Source organism: Haliotis rufescens, unplaced genomic scaffold (genome assembly GCF_023055435.1).
Source record: "Haliotis rufescens isolate VD_foot unplaced genomic scaffold, xgHalRufe1.0.p SCAF_23, whole genome shotgun sequence".
NCBI classification, from domain to species: domain Eukaryota; kingdom Metazoa; phylum Mollusca; class Gastropoda; order Lepetellida; family Haliotidae; genus Haliotis; species Haliotis rufescens.
In genome coordinates, this window is record NW_025963924.1 from 3136057 (window position 1) to 3151718 (window position 15662).

The following is a 15662-nucleotide window of genomic DNA, read 5'->3' on the forward strand; positions in this document are numbered from 1 at the left end:
GAGTGCATTTAAATGTGTTGTTTTGGTGATTTTCAGCACGGGAAGATATGATCCGGTATCATGTCACTCCTGCTGCGAGTTTGTGGCCGTCGCTGGATGAGGAATCCGACTGTGTATGTATCTTATCTACCTGTTCTTCAGATTCAACCGAATTGCTTGCTTCTTTTGTCCTTGTATCGATGTCCTCTTACGCATACTAGTGACATTATATTATATTTCCACCGTTATGGTGTGCTGAAAATGAGTCCCGGGGCACCCCTCTCCCTTTTACACAATAACATTTCTTTCTAACAGTCTATCAACTTGTTTGTCGTGGGCTACCGTCTCCTAGCATGTGTAACCAGGGGCATTGCACTCTGACTTTCTTTTGCAATTTGTCTTTGAAAACCTCCTTAAAACCTCGCCCAATGACCCTCCTTTCTCCCTCCCTCCCCCATCACTGATGTAGCGTCCCCAGGCTGCGTCCCCGACCCCCGTTCCCAATCCTCTGAGTGTTTTCATCCCGTTCTGGGCCCGCCCTGACCACAGTGAGACACTCCCAGCCCCAGTCACCATCACCTACGTCGATTATTATCCTGCCCCTAGTGACGACGACAGTGACTACTGGGTCTATGAGGACGAGGACGACGACAGCTTCGTGGAGGACCGAGAGGTTCATCCTCTGAGGAAGGCACTGAGGAGAGTGGCTGCCTTCTGGAGGAGAATCTTCTCGTAGATTTCTCATCCAGTTTGCTTGTGCGTGCGTGTCTGTGTGTGTTTCTGTGTGTGTGCGTGCGCGTGCGCGTGCGCGTGCGCGTGCGATAGGGTGTTTTTTGCATGTGTGATTGGATGTAAGTGTGTATGTGTGTGAGGGTGCGTTTTGTCTGATTGGATTGGCATGTGAGAGGATGAGTTTTGCATGAGTGATTGGGTGGAAGTGTGTTTTATTGAGGGGATGGATTTTTCATGTGCGATTGCACGAGTGTGCATGCATGCGAGATGTGTTTTGCATGATTGTGTGATTATGTGTGCATGTGATAGGGTTTGTTTTGCATGATTATGTGATTGTGTATGCATGTGAGAGGGTGTGTTTTGCATGTGTGATTGTGTGTGCTTGTGAGAGGATGTGTTTTGCATGTGTGATTGTGTGTGCATGTGAGAGGATGTGTTTTGCATGTGTGATTGTGTTTGAGTGTGTATGGGTGATGAAGATGTGTTTTGCGTGCATGTTCGGGTGTAAGTGATTTTGTTGGAGAGGATGTGTTTTGGTGCTCGTCTAATAAACTATTCCCCCTTTTGGTCTATTTTGGCTGCATCCTTTTGGCTTATTTTTGGACTCACTATTTCGATCTAGTATGTTTTGGCATACCCTTTGGCTGACATTTCGAGGTTATTTGTCTTCTATTCAGAGGACTGTTCTTACTTTTTGGTCCTGATTCAGATACTTTCTTTTGGCACATGCCATTCTATTTCTTGATTATATCTAAATAAATATTAATGAATGGTATACACAAGAGTCTGTTTTCCTTCCTTCCTTGGATCTAATAACGACAAGATGACAGCAACACAGCAGGAGAGGCGGCTGAACCGACTCTGGTCTTGAGATATCTTGAAGAAGTTGTTATACAGAGTAAACTAATTAACAAATAAAGATATTTAGGGGGTCATTTGCCCTATCCCGCTGTGTTGCTGTCTTCTAGCCGAGAGTATTCTACAAGCCGTCTGTGATGGCAAACACGAAGTTAATAGATCAACAAGGGTTGCCATAGCTACGAAGTTGATGTCGGAACACTGGTTATTTTACGATCACTTCACTTACTATAAGTTTCATGAAAACGTGAATGATCGAGAGTAGTCTCCCTTCGCTGTCTGTGACTGATTTACCGTTACCGAGTCTTTAGATATTTAGATATATTTTAAGAATAAAAGGGGGCCTTTGCTCCTAGACTAGCGCTTATTTTTCAGTCCAGGTATAGACGTAGTAATTTGTGCCTTGTATGTGACTGGGACAATTAGGGTACTCATGAACTCTTAGATAAATATCTATAGGCTACATACAATTCGATCAAGTTTGAAAAACTTGAACCAAACCGACAAGGACTGCCAATTTGACCAGGCCTAGTCTCCCCTTGAATGTTTACACACGAAAATCCCAATATATCCCATGCATATGCACGTCCATGAATCCAAGTGAATGAGTATGGTTTTAGGAATATTTCAAGCATATCACGGCGGGGGACACCAGAAATGGGCTCCACACATTGTACCCATGTAGGGAATCGAACCCGGATGTGGGCGTTACGAGCGACCGCTTTAACCACTAGGCTACCACACTGCCCCCCGTGACTCCAAAGTCAATAAGTGGGTGAGTGAGTATCGTTCGCTCCTAATAGCAACACTTCCCCCATGTCGCGGCAGGGAGGCACAAATAATGGGCTTCTCGCGTTTTATTCATCATGTATGTTCATCTTGAACATTGAGTGGGAACAGAAGGGACACGTTACTTCCATGTCGACCTGGGAGATTAACAGCGTGTAGCTGTATATTGGATGGAACAACCTAATAATTTAAACTGTAGTAGTAGTAGTAGTAGTAGTTATTGTGGTGGTGGTGGTAGTAGTAGTAATAGTAGTAGTAGTAGTAGTAGTAGTAGTAGTAGTAGTGGTGGTATAAATATACGGCCTACCTATAATCATGTTTGATTTAAAAAGTAGGAAAGCTTGAAATCAAGGTGAGGCGTTTAATCTTGACCAGATGGTAGATCAGGTTCACTGACCAAATACATGCACGGACAACAATGCTGAATGTTAAAACATGTAAATCATTACGAGCAGGTGAACACGTACTTTGCCCTAAAATTAAAGAGGCTGCCAACCCCCTTTTGGTACACGGGATTCAGGGGTCCATTTAGAGGGCATTAGGGATTCGGCAGTGTGGTACGCGGGACGCAAATACAATCGCATTTGGTACGCAGATTTAACATTTAAATAAAAATAATGGCGCACGTAAATATTTCCTTTATATTTTATTTTTTTAATAGATATTTTTTTCGCAAGTAAACCCCAAGCCACGCCCTTTTGTCAGTGCCTTTGATATTTGTGTTAAGTACTTGGTATACAGGATTCAGGGTTGAGCAATGAGACTCAGAGTGAAAAATTGGATGGTTTTCGGGATTCAGGGAAGTGGGGCTTTGCACTCGTTAAACAGCCGGGACCTTGCCTTGGCATTTGGATGAGCGGTAATACAGCTGGAAATATTATGTAGAGCCGGCGTTAAATTCTTAAACGAATCATGAATACAATAAACAAAGTGATGCCACAGGCAAGTTAATTAGCTTATATCTCCTTGTGTATTTGTGGGGAATGGATGGACCGGTCCCTTATCCAGCTTCTTCTCGACCAATGACTAAAGGGAGACCACTCTTGTCGGCTTATTAGTGCGAGTTTAGTGCTTACACACAACCAAATGTTTTCCAACATACTTCTATAATAACGTTATATTTTTAGAAAAAATAGTTAAGCATTCAACAGCTATTACCTGTACGAATGTGCAGTGTCTGGTCTTAGAGTAGCAATAAAAAAAACCAAAAAAAATGACTTGCTTGGCCAGCTCCTTTTCCGAGTACAGGAAGCTAAACACACTGTCCCCAGTTCCGCGCCAAATGCCACCTACTTGAAAATATCTGTGGTCACATCAAACATAAGTCATCATGTTGAAAAAGTACTTATTACAGAAAAACATGGCCAGTTTTAATACCTGGATGGATGTACATTTAAATGACATAAACATCTTACACAATATCATCCAAGCACAGCCTGCAGATATCTCTCGATCTGCATTGAAGACTCCCTACCAAAACGGAACAGTCACACCTGATTCTTATTGGCTGTAGCAGAATCTAGTAGACGAATTGGGCATCCAGCAGCAATTAGTGCAGCTACCGGCAACCTTAAACGTACATCACGAGCTACACACCAGCAGACCGTTCCCAGGTCGGATGAATTATCTTTGCCAGCAATTACATACGTTCCCCAGTTAGCCAGTTAATACTCACGGTCAAAACAAACACAACCTGGCCTTCATTTTGTCACCGACGGAAACCATGACAACGGCCGTCTAACCAGGATCATCTGCTTCCTTTTATTTAGTCGTTTGATTCTGCGCCGACAGTTAAGGACTTTCTTCCAGTCTTTATCACAATCAAAGGCCCCGTCCAGAAATCTTATCTGCTATATTTCAGCATCATGTAAATACCGTTAATAACGAACTATAATTGGCCATTTTAATCGGGACTGCAATTGTATAGGCTGCAACGTCTGTTTCTTATATAAACATCTATGAAATAGCGAAAAAAAAGGAATCGGAAGGCACAGATCTTTCCAACTGAAAACGAATCCTAAACTTTTCTTATTGGTACAAATCTTAACACGGCGTTAGAGAGTGAATTGTATGTTTTTAACAGCTAACAGGTACGACTTGGTGGTGAACTACCATATATCCGGCGTTTGAGTATATAGGCAAAGCTTTGAAACCTAAACGTCGCCAAGTGTTTGGCTCCATGGTATGCAGCTACACCTGGCTGTTTGACGTTGCCGGAAATGGACGATGACGCCTCGTTCTGACTTCGTCTCCATAACATAGTAACCGTTGTCGTTGCCAACGTCCCCTTCTGTTTTTAACAGACTCACTATCGCTCTTGCTTGCTATCGCCCTGCATTTCGTTGACTACAACATGGTTTCGAGGACTTCTACTAACAAGATGTTTACTAGGCTGCATATTCAAGGTATTTAAGAAGACAGTTATTGTATTTTAAAGTGTTAGTATGTAGATATACACTGAAATTGGCCGTTGTTCACCAGCAGATCGGTGGGGATGACTCTGGCCGCCATTTGCAATTTGTGAAAATTTAGAAATCTGTATCTTGTCAAAAATTTTTGGCTCGACTGAAATAAGAGCTGTTGGTATTTACATATGGCGGACGATGTTGTTAAATTACTACAGATGTTTTTTTCATATATATAAGACTTAACTTTTGTACATTTATATTTGTAAACTTCTCTTTCAAACGTGCGGCCTATTACTGAAAGATGCACTGTGTACCAACACAACGATTAAATGCCCGTTTTATTTCCTTGAACGCATTCTCGTGGCCTATACGTGTCCCCAAAAGGTCTCTATAAACCCTAGGGTCTATATTATCGGAATCTGCTTGTCTCGCTATCCATCAGACGGCCCCCAAATAGTTTTGCTTCCATTGTACACGCCATGTATGTGGAGTGCATTTAAATGTGTTGTTTTGGTGATTTTCAGCACGGGAAGATATGATCCGGTATCATGTCACTCCTGCTGCGAGTTTGTGGCCGTCGCTGGATGAGGAATCCGACTGTGTATGTATCTTATCTACCTGTTCTTCAGATTCAACCGAATTGCTTGCTTCTTCTGTCCTTGTATCGATGTCCTCTTACGCATACTAGTGACATTATATTATATTTCCACCGTTATGTGTGCTGAAAATGAGTCCCGGGGTACCCCTCTCCCATTTACACAATAACATTTCTTTCTAACAGTCTATCAACTTGTTTGTCGTGGGCTACCGTCTCCTAGCATGTGTAACCAGGGGCATTGCACTCTGACTTTCTCTTGCAATTTGTCTTTGAAAACCTCCTTAAAACCTCGCCCAATGACCCTCCTTTCTCCCTCCCTCCCCCATCACTGATGTAGCGTCCCCAGGCTGCGTCCCCGACCCCCGTTCCCAATCCTCTGAGTGTTTTCATCCCGTTCTGGGCCCGCCCTGACCACAGTGAGACACTCCCAGCCCCAGTCACCATCACCTACGTCGATTATTATCCTGCCCCTAGTGACGACGACAGTGACTACTGGGTCTATGAGGACGAGGACGACGACAGCTTCGTGGAGGACCGAGAGGTTCATCCTCTGAGGAAGGCACTGAGGAGAGTGGCTGCCTTCTGGAGGAGAATCTTCTCGTAGATTTCTCATCCAGTTTGCTTGTGCGTGCGTGCGTGCGTGCGTGCGTGCGTGCGTGTCTGTGTGTGTGCGTGCGCGTGCGCGTGCGATAGGGTGTTTTTTGCATGTGTGATTGGATGTAAGTGTGTATGTGTGTGAGGGTGCGTTTTGTCTGATTGGATTGGCATGTGAGAGGATTAGTTTTGCATGAGTGTTTGGATGGAAGTGTTTTTTTTTGAGGGGATGGATTTTGCATGTGCGATTGCATGAGTGTGCATGCGAGATGTGTTTTGCATGATTGTGTGATTGTGTGTGCATGTGATAGGGTTTGTTTTGCATGATTGTGTGATTGTGTATTATGCATGTGAGAGGGTGTGTTTTGCATGTGTGATTGTGTGTGCATGTGAGAGGATGTGTTTTGCATGTGTGATTGTGTGTGCATGTGAGAGGATGTGTTTTGCATGTGTGATTGTGTGTGAGTGTGTATGGGTGATGAAGATGTGTTTTGCGTGCATGTTCGGGTGTAAGTGATTTTGTTGGAGAGGATGTGTTTTGGTGCTCGTCTAATAAACTATTCCCCCTTTTGGTCTATTTTGGCTGCATCCTTTTGGCTTATGTTTGGACTCACTCTTTCGATCTAGTATGTTTTGGCATACCCTTTGGCTAACATTTCGAGGTTATTTGTCTTCTAATCAGAGGACTGTTCTTACTTTTTGGTCCTGATTCAGATACTTTCTTTTGGCACATGCCATTCTATTTCTTGATTATATCTAAATAAATATTGATGAATGGTATACACAAGAGTCTGTTTTCCTTCCTTCCTTGGATCTAATAACGACAAGATGACAGCAAGACAGCAGGAGAGGCAGCTGAACCGAGTCTGGTCTTAAGATATCTTGAAGTTGTTACACAGAGTAAACTAATCAACAAATGAAGATATTTAGGGGGTCATTTGCCCTATCCCGCTGTGTTGCTGTCTTCTAGCCGAGAGTATTCTACAAGCCGTCTGTGATGGCAAACCCGAAGTTAACAGATTAACATGGGTTGCCATAGCTACGAAGTTGATGTTGGAACACTGGTTATTTTACGATCACTTCGCTTACTTATATTATAAGTTTCATGAAAACGTGAATGATCGAGAGTAGTCTCCCTTCGTTGTTTGTGACTGTTTTACCGTTACCGAGTCTTTAGATATTTAGATATATTTTAAGAATAAAAGGGGGCTTGTGCTCCACGACTAGCGCTTATTTTTCAGTCCAGGTATAGACGTAGTAATTAGTGCCTTGTATGAGACTGGGACAATTAGGGTACTCATGAACTCTTAGATAGATATAGGCTACATACAATTCGATCAAGCAAACAGAGTTATGTTTGAAAAACTTCAACCAAACCGACAAGGACTGCCAATCTGACCAGGTCTAGTCTCCCCTTGAATGTTTAGACACGAAAATCAAAATATCCCCATGCATATGCACGTCCATGACTCGAAGTGAGTGAGTATGGTGTTACGCCGGTTTTAGCAATATTTCAACAATATCACGGCGGGGGACACCAGAAATAGGCTTCACACACTGTACCCATATGGGGAATCAAGCCCGGGTCTTCGGCGTGACGAACGAACTCTTAGATAGATATAGGCAATATAAAATTTGATCAAACAAACAGTGTTGTTTGAAAAACTTGAACCAAACCGACAAGTAATGCCAATTTGACAAGGCTGCCGTTTTACAAATAAACCTTAGCGTTGCGACTGTCGTAAGTCTATGTTAAGGTATGGGAGTTACGATCACCTCAGCGCTAAGATCGCTTTGTACAACGGCACCTATGTCTTATCTGCGCTTCACCTTTAAAATTCAATTTGCAGAGTTTAAAAAGGATGAATGCCTGTTTTACGTTTCGAGCTGAGTGCGGTTATATTTATCTTTTCCTGCCAAAAAGAATATTTCTCACATCACGTGACCTGATAAGAAAGGTGTTTTTTTCAAGAATGGCGAGTGTTGTTTGACGCCAGTGAAAAAATGAGTGAAGAAACAGAGTTTGCTGTATCCGAAGTGTTATGTTATAAAGTATTGTATTTTCCTGAACTATTATAGTTTAAGCACTACACAACGGCGTAGAGGAACTTGTTTATTTTTTAGGTGACGAATTTAAGACTAACCTTGGGTTTTATTGGAGATGGGTTTAATATCAAATTTGTAAAAATAAGCGGCGCCGTAAATTGAAAATCATGGAACAGGGCTACACTGACGTGCTGTTCCACCAAGTTGCCTGCACCGTTACGTTAAGAGAGAACGTACGCTTTAAACAAAATAAACCATCACTAATATGGGTAGTTTATGGTTGAATCAGCTATATGTCAAAACCAGTGTGTTAGTATCCATATATTTCCATGGAGCAATAAGTAGGATTTAAATACAAGCTAACATATCAAGCGGGTACAGTTCCATCACGTGACTCAAAAGATGCCACAAGTGCATTGAGGGGGTGGGCTGTTATTTAGATCTTAATGTGGCTCCAGGAAGTCCCATAGTTATAACTCAGGTTTATACAAAATTATTACTACTTCCTGTTTTGTATTATGTTTGTTTGTTTGTTTGTTTGTTGTTTAACGCCGCACTCAGCAATATTCAAGCTATTTGACGGCGGTCTGTAAATAATCGAGTCTCGACCAGACAATCCAGTGATTGGCATAATGAACATCGATCCACGCAATTGGGATACGATGACATGCATTAACCAGGTCAGTTTGCCTGACCTCCCGATCCCGTTAGTCGCCTCTTACGACAAGCATAGTCGCCTTTTACGTCAAGAATGGGTTGCTGAAGATCAATTCTACCCCGGATCTTCACGGATGGACCATTCACGTATTATACTTCGCCGTGCGGATGGTAGACGTCGCAATTTACAGGACAGATTTGGTGGTGGTGTGATGATGTGGGCAGCCATCTCCTACCCTGGTAGAACAGACTTGGTGCAAGTTCTGGGGAATATAACGACAAAATGTTACAGGGATGAGATTCTTCGGTCACGTGTATTTAATGTCCTTCCCATTATACAACAAGTGAACGCCATTTTCCAACAAGACAACGCAAGACTGACAACGGTCTTTTTCAGGAATCACAACATCCAGGTTCTGCCATGTCACTCCGGATGTCATGTCACAACCTATGGCACTCCAGAGAAACGCCATGTCATGCCCTATGGCTAAGAGAGAAATGTCATGTCATGCCCTATGGCTAACAGAGAAATGTCATGTCACGACCTATGGCACTCCAGAGAAATATCATGTCACGACCTATGGCACTCCCGAGAAATTTCATGTCATGACCTATGGCACTCTAGAGAAATGTCATGTCACGACCTATGGCACTCCAGAGAAATATCATGTCACGACCTATGGCACTCCCGAGAAATATCATGTCATGGCCTATGGCACTCCAGAGAAATATCATGTCACAACCTATGGCACTCCAGAGAAATATCATGTCACGACCTATGGCACACTAGAGAAATATCATGTCATGGCCTATGGCACTCCAGAGAAATATCATGTCACAACCTATGGCACTCCAGAGAAATATCATGTCATGACCTATGGCACTCCAGAGAAATGTCATGTCATGGCCTATGGCACTCTAGAGAAATATCATGTCATGGCCTATGGCGCTCCAGAGAAATATCATGTCACAACCTATGGCACTCCAGAGAAATATCATGTCATGACCTATGGCACTCCAGGGAAATGTCATGTCATGGCCTATGGCACTCTAGAGAAATGTCATGTCATGGCATATGGTACTCCATGGTGTATGGAATGACAGTGAAATATCACATGGCATGATTTATATGAGAAACACGTCCAGTTAAATGTCATGTCATGGCTTATTGCACTCCAAAGAAATGTCATGTCATGGTGTATGGCATTACAGAGAAATGTCCCGTCATGGCCTATGGCACTACAGAGAAATGTCCCGTCATGACATAATGATGACGTAATGTTACAATGCAACAGCAACACCCACCAATCAGCATACACGTAATGTTACAATGTAACAGCAAGACCCACAAATCAGCATACACGTAATGTTACAATGTAACAGCAACACCCACCAATCAGCATACACGTAATGTTACAATGTAACAGCAACACCCACCAATCAGCATACACGTAATGTTACAATGTAACAGCAACACCCACAAATCAGCATACACGTAATGTTACAATGTAACAGCAACACCCACCAATCTGCAATCACGTAATGTTACAATGTAACAGCAACACCCACCAATCAGCATACAGGTAATGTTTATATGTAAATTGTCTCACATGTAGTGGGTTCGTTTCTGCTGCTATACGAAAACTTTAAATGACAAACAGCAAAAAGTACAAATGTATTTTTCTTTATTTCACTTATTTCAAATTATCAAAAATCACTGTTAGTGGCATTTTTGCCTAATATATACAAAATGTAAGTCAACAAAACATCACAATGATTATGAAAAGTATAAAAAAAACACATTCATACAAAACGTATCAATCAATATGTACATATTATAATAGTTAAATGCACTTTACATGACCAGTTCAACATCAATATAGAAACACAGTGATGTACACGAAACACTGATGGTTGACCACCATAAAGTCATCATTATATTTTCTTCCCAGGCGATCCAACCACAAAACCTATTGGCCTCTCATTGTTAACATAGGTTTTTCTTAGGCCTAGAAAATAAGGAAAACAATCTTTGTTTCTCATATTTTGGTTTGAGCAAAATCAATGTGATGATGCAAGTTTATTTCATCCTTAAGGCCGGAACAATCTTTTTCTTGTTTTACAAGTTTTTAGTTTATGCTTAAGATACAGAATAATGTTTATCTGAAAAAATGAGGTACAATTTGAGTAGAGCTCTTTGTAAAACAAGGAAACAACTGTAGGGCCATGGTATGGAAAAGAACACACAAATCAGGTTTGATCTTTGATAGAAATACATGTAGTTATGCCTATGATATATGATTAGAGTTACCTGCCCTTTTCATGCAGTGTTAAAAAAAAAGAAAATCGTTGGGCTGCCATCAGGACCCACAGACTTTAGAAGCTGCAGGCCCTAATATCACTACAACTTATTGGACAAATAAATTGAGACACAAATTTACTGAAGGCCATAAGGCCCTCCACAAATTTGAAACTATGGGCCCTGACACAAAATCTACCTGCCACCAGAGACCATATAATAGCATTGGCTAGAAGGCCGTCCCTCTATTATCTGGTCTCTGCTGCCCCGGGCCTCGGGGATGGGGTGAAAATTAATTTTTTTCGACCTTACATGTAAATTTGTCTCAAATGAATTTAAGTTCCATTTCTATGAGGACACTCCAAGGTAAAATAATTATGAATAAGCATTTTATGAAACTACATGAAAAGCAGTGCACACAGCCAAAAGCTTTTACCTACATTGATTTGGTATGGGTTGTGTCCCTCCTAGGACAGATGTCCATTTGAGGACACATTGGATTTAAAAGGAAGATACAAACTTCATTTGGATAGAGCCGCTACAACCTGAGAATGGCCTACCATGTATTGAGGTATTTCACTGGATGGGCTGTAATTCCCCTGTGAGAAGGTATGAAGTCAACCAAACTATTTTGCATGACCTGTATCGATTATGCAAAAAGAAATATCACAGTTGAAGTACAACCTTTATATATATGCTTACTATTTCCACCATAGAACCTTCATCACACTATTGATTTCAAGACCCCTATGCCATCCCATAAATCCCCCGAATCACCCAACTATCAATGCATTGTTCATGGCCGTGTTGCAACCTATCGATGACAACACCACACTAGAGTATCAACAGTTTCAGAGGATGCAATACGAGTGAAAAAAAACCTGACAACCATATTCAAAGTAACAAGGTTCTTCTTTCAGAAAATGCTAAATTGTTCATCACATGATCACAATTAAAGGAAGTCCTCGAGTGATACTCAAAAGCTGGAACACCTAAAGTAACATGTGACCTAAATACATAAAAAGGAATTTCCTTTCTGAACATATGCCAGTGTTATAATTGCTTGTGAGGACAAATGTGAACAAGAACCAAGGGGCTTAAAATAGAATGATGATGCTGGGGATTAAAGAGCGTTGGGATGAGTACACGATGGCCTTTAACTCAACATCTTCCCTTCGCAATCTTCTGAACAAGGAAATGGACGATATGTTAGGACGAGGAATAACAGTGAACACTGCCAGAAGATTATTGTTGGAAGATAAAGAAATTTATTATACCATTTCAATACTATTGCTGTTACTATTGCAACAGCATTGCAATGGTGTGTTTGACTAATATTGTGACAGCTTACATGCCCCCAATAGGCTTTGCCAACTAAAGACCTCTTAATTGAGGTATTAATCAAAGTAAGAAAAATCCCATATTAGTTTGTATATTGTTGTCATGTCTTTACAAAAGATGACTGATGCTCTAATAACACCAGGGCAGGGCGGGGTGGGGCGGGGCGGGGCAGGGCAGGGCAGGGCAGGGCAGGGCGGGGCGGGGCGGGGCGGGGCGGGGCGGGGCGGGGCAGGGCAGGGCAGGGCAGGGCAGGGCAGGGCAGGGCAGGGCAGCCTGGCAGTGAGCAATCTGGATATACATACAACCACACACACACACACACACACACACACACACACACTCACATCAGAGGTAATCGAGGACATGGACACTTTGGTTTAATACTTCATGTCATACATTAAGTACAACTGTTGTGGTTTGATTAACTGCACTTAACTGTTATATTTTAAGGTTTTTTTAATATGTAATATGTAAGATTCGGATCCATGGTAGGACTTGTATCCGTGTTGGCTATTCAGATATGTGGCCTATTCCTGTCTTTCCCACAAACAAGCAGTGATGAAGAACATGGTGAATAAATATCACCATCCTAAAACGGAACCTAACATTTTCCAAAGTGGAAAAACGAACCAGGAAAATAAGACAGGCAACATATATTGATGATATCACATCCTAGTGGCAATGAGGTAATGTGTCAATGACATCATCGCAAGTATGGGGTCATGTCCGGTTGGGATCGTTCAATTATGCCACATATTATACACTCTGCTATGGATACAGCACCAACCATAGAACAAGTCTAACAAATATATGGTTAATTACAATATCTATAAGCACTGGAACAATAATACTGTAAATCTGGGAAGTGGGTGCGAATGGATGACAATAGCCTTAACTGCGTCTGGAAAGTTTTAGCGACTCCCTGTTAACATTACTAAATATCAAAGCTACTCTTGCAGTGGACAAGTAAGGTTGTAATAGTGTGTATAGGCTGGTTTGACAACTTGTTGAAGTGAGGGGGCATGGGTGGCCCAGTCGTCTAAGGTGCTGCGATTTGCTGTGCAGAGTTGCATCCCTTGAGCACGCCAGAAACCTATGATTGTGGGTTGGAATCCCGGTTCGCCCCGATTATGTTTTTAGGTTTGTCAGCAGCATACCCGTGCTCGTGGGTTTTACCGAAGTGGTAAACGCCTGAGACCTGCATCACTTCGGGCTTTCCTCCCACATTAAGCTGACACGCCGTGATATAACTGGAATAATGTTAAAAGCGGCTTTAAACCCAACTCACTCACGGCTGAGGTGAATTCAAGAAACATACTTTCTTACTTCTTTTGTTTGTTGTTGGTCTGCAAAAATAACTGCGTCATGAAACAATCCCGAGTGTGTGTCACTCACAGTTTCCTGCTCGCAAAACTTTCCAGGTTTACAGTATTTTGAAAACCCATAGCCTGATGGCCATTTTACAGATTGTATATTTGTCATGATCAATTTCTTGTCAATTTTTTATCCTTGTGAACTGAATTAACCTCGCCCAAATTTGTATCACAACAATAAAATGAAATTGGCACCAAATAATATTTAAAGCCCATGAACTTAAACTTAACCTTATATTTTCTAAGTTAATAGTCTAAATGTAATCAGATTTTAGTGGAAACAGGCCCATTACAATAAACAACTTTCATTATAGATATACTATAAAACATCTGTAGTTGTTTTTGCGACCTTTCAAAAAGAATTACAACAGGAATTACCAAATATTTACAGTATCATTTCACAAAAAAACACGAGCTATATCTTACAACATTATCACATGAGCAATATTTACATACCTCAAACATTTTCATCATACCAAACCAAGGTATACACATTTCTGTTTGTTAATAACAAACCTGCTGAGTCAGCTATACAGACTCAGTTGTTCTATACACTGTACAGGCATAGCTAGACCATTAGCAAAGTACAAGTTATTATACAATTAGCTATACGTTGTACATTGAAACCTTATTTTGTGTATGTCCTGGTCATTATTCATCATTTCCTATCAAAATGGATTTAAAAAGTAATTCCCATTTATTTCTTAAATTTTACATTTTGTCGAACAATTGATGACATTACGTGATCACAAGTCTTTAGAATACTCATGTGGTCTTAATTGGGATCAAGAATGCCTGTTTCCTGAGACAAAAAACTGAAATTAATACAAGTAAACGTGAATATGCTATATCACTCGACAATCTATAAAAATGCTAAGTCATTTAAACCATTTTTTCATATACATGTACATATGTGGTATTTCAACTGTTTTAATGTAATAATCGGACAAATAAGGAATGAATTTACAATAGCTGTATTTTTTCAGATAAAACTCCTTTTTTGAATATGATACTGGCAGAAGTTTTCGGACCAATAATTGTTTGTCAAATATGTTTTAGACAGACTCTTTCTAATAGATTCCACTGGCATTGTACATGTCAGGAGGATTTGTTGGTTTTCTTAGTCCAGAAAGCAACCAATCTGGATAACTTGAATCGAAACATACCATTTATATTTTGCAAAATTACAGGTGAAAAAAGTTTGACAAGTCTATGATCAATCCTACGATCAATTAGGATCTAGTTACACCTATCAGGGCAAGATGAAGACGTCTTAAGAGATGCTAAAGATTGGATGTAAAACCTGATCAGAACAGCACACTACCCACTGTGCCATCTATAGCTATGTGGTGATATTTGTAAGGGTTTCTCCCTCAAGTATCAACATGACAGTTTTCAAATACCATATTCGATGTAATAGGCACCCAGGCGCTCTCAAAATTAGAAATAGGGGGCTCTTATTAGAACATAATTTTGGGGAGATAAAAAACAGAGTTGAAAGATTGCAAATTTCGTGGTTTGTGCTGCAACCTAAAATGATATAAAAGAAGAATCTGTGTGTATTATACACGATAGATATATTTTCGAGAATTTAATTGCCCATAATTTAGGGTGCATATAACATACGAGTGTGTATTATACACGAATAAATAAGTCTTGTGTACACTGATCAATCAGAAGGGGTGCTAATTGGGATTGTTCTCTAGCCAATATATAAGCAAATATCACCGTGGGTGCTTATTAGAGCGGGGCGCTTATTACGTCGAATACGGTAAGTAAAATAAGTCTCAGCCTGCAAACTCATCAGGTTTCAACTAAACCTTGACGAGGCAAACAAGTGGTTGATAGTGTGAGCATCAAGCCACTGGTCACAAAACAGATGAAGGAGTTAATTGTCCCCGGCCACGGTCACCCATGAGGTACTGTGATATGGTGAGCTTACAGATTTAGTATGACAAGATTACTAATAATGATAAGAAAATCCATTC

General features: G+C 41.0%; 1 protein-coding gene across 1 annotated transcript; it reads left to right on the plus strand.

The window, feature by feature from the left end:
* Nucleotides 1-9144: 9144 nt before the first annotated feature.
* LOC124121771 (DNA-directed RNA polymerase subunit beta''-like) lies at nt 9145-9762 on the plus strand. The gene has a single exon (XM_046484836.2). It carries the CDS (start codon nt 9145-9147, stop codon nt 9760-9762), a length of 618 nt encoding a protein of 205 aa, XP_046340792.2.
* The last annotated feature ends 5900 nt before the right edge of the window (nt 9763-15662 follow it).

Coding starts and splice junctions, on each gene's coding strand:
- LOC124121771 (XM_046484836.2), top strand. CDS start 9,145: ATGGCTAAGAGAGAAATGTCATGTCATGCCCTATGGCTAACAGAGAAA.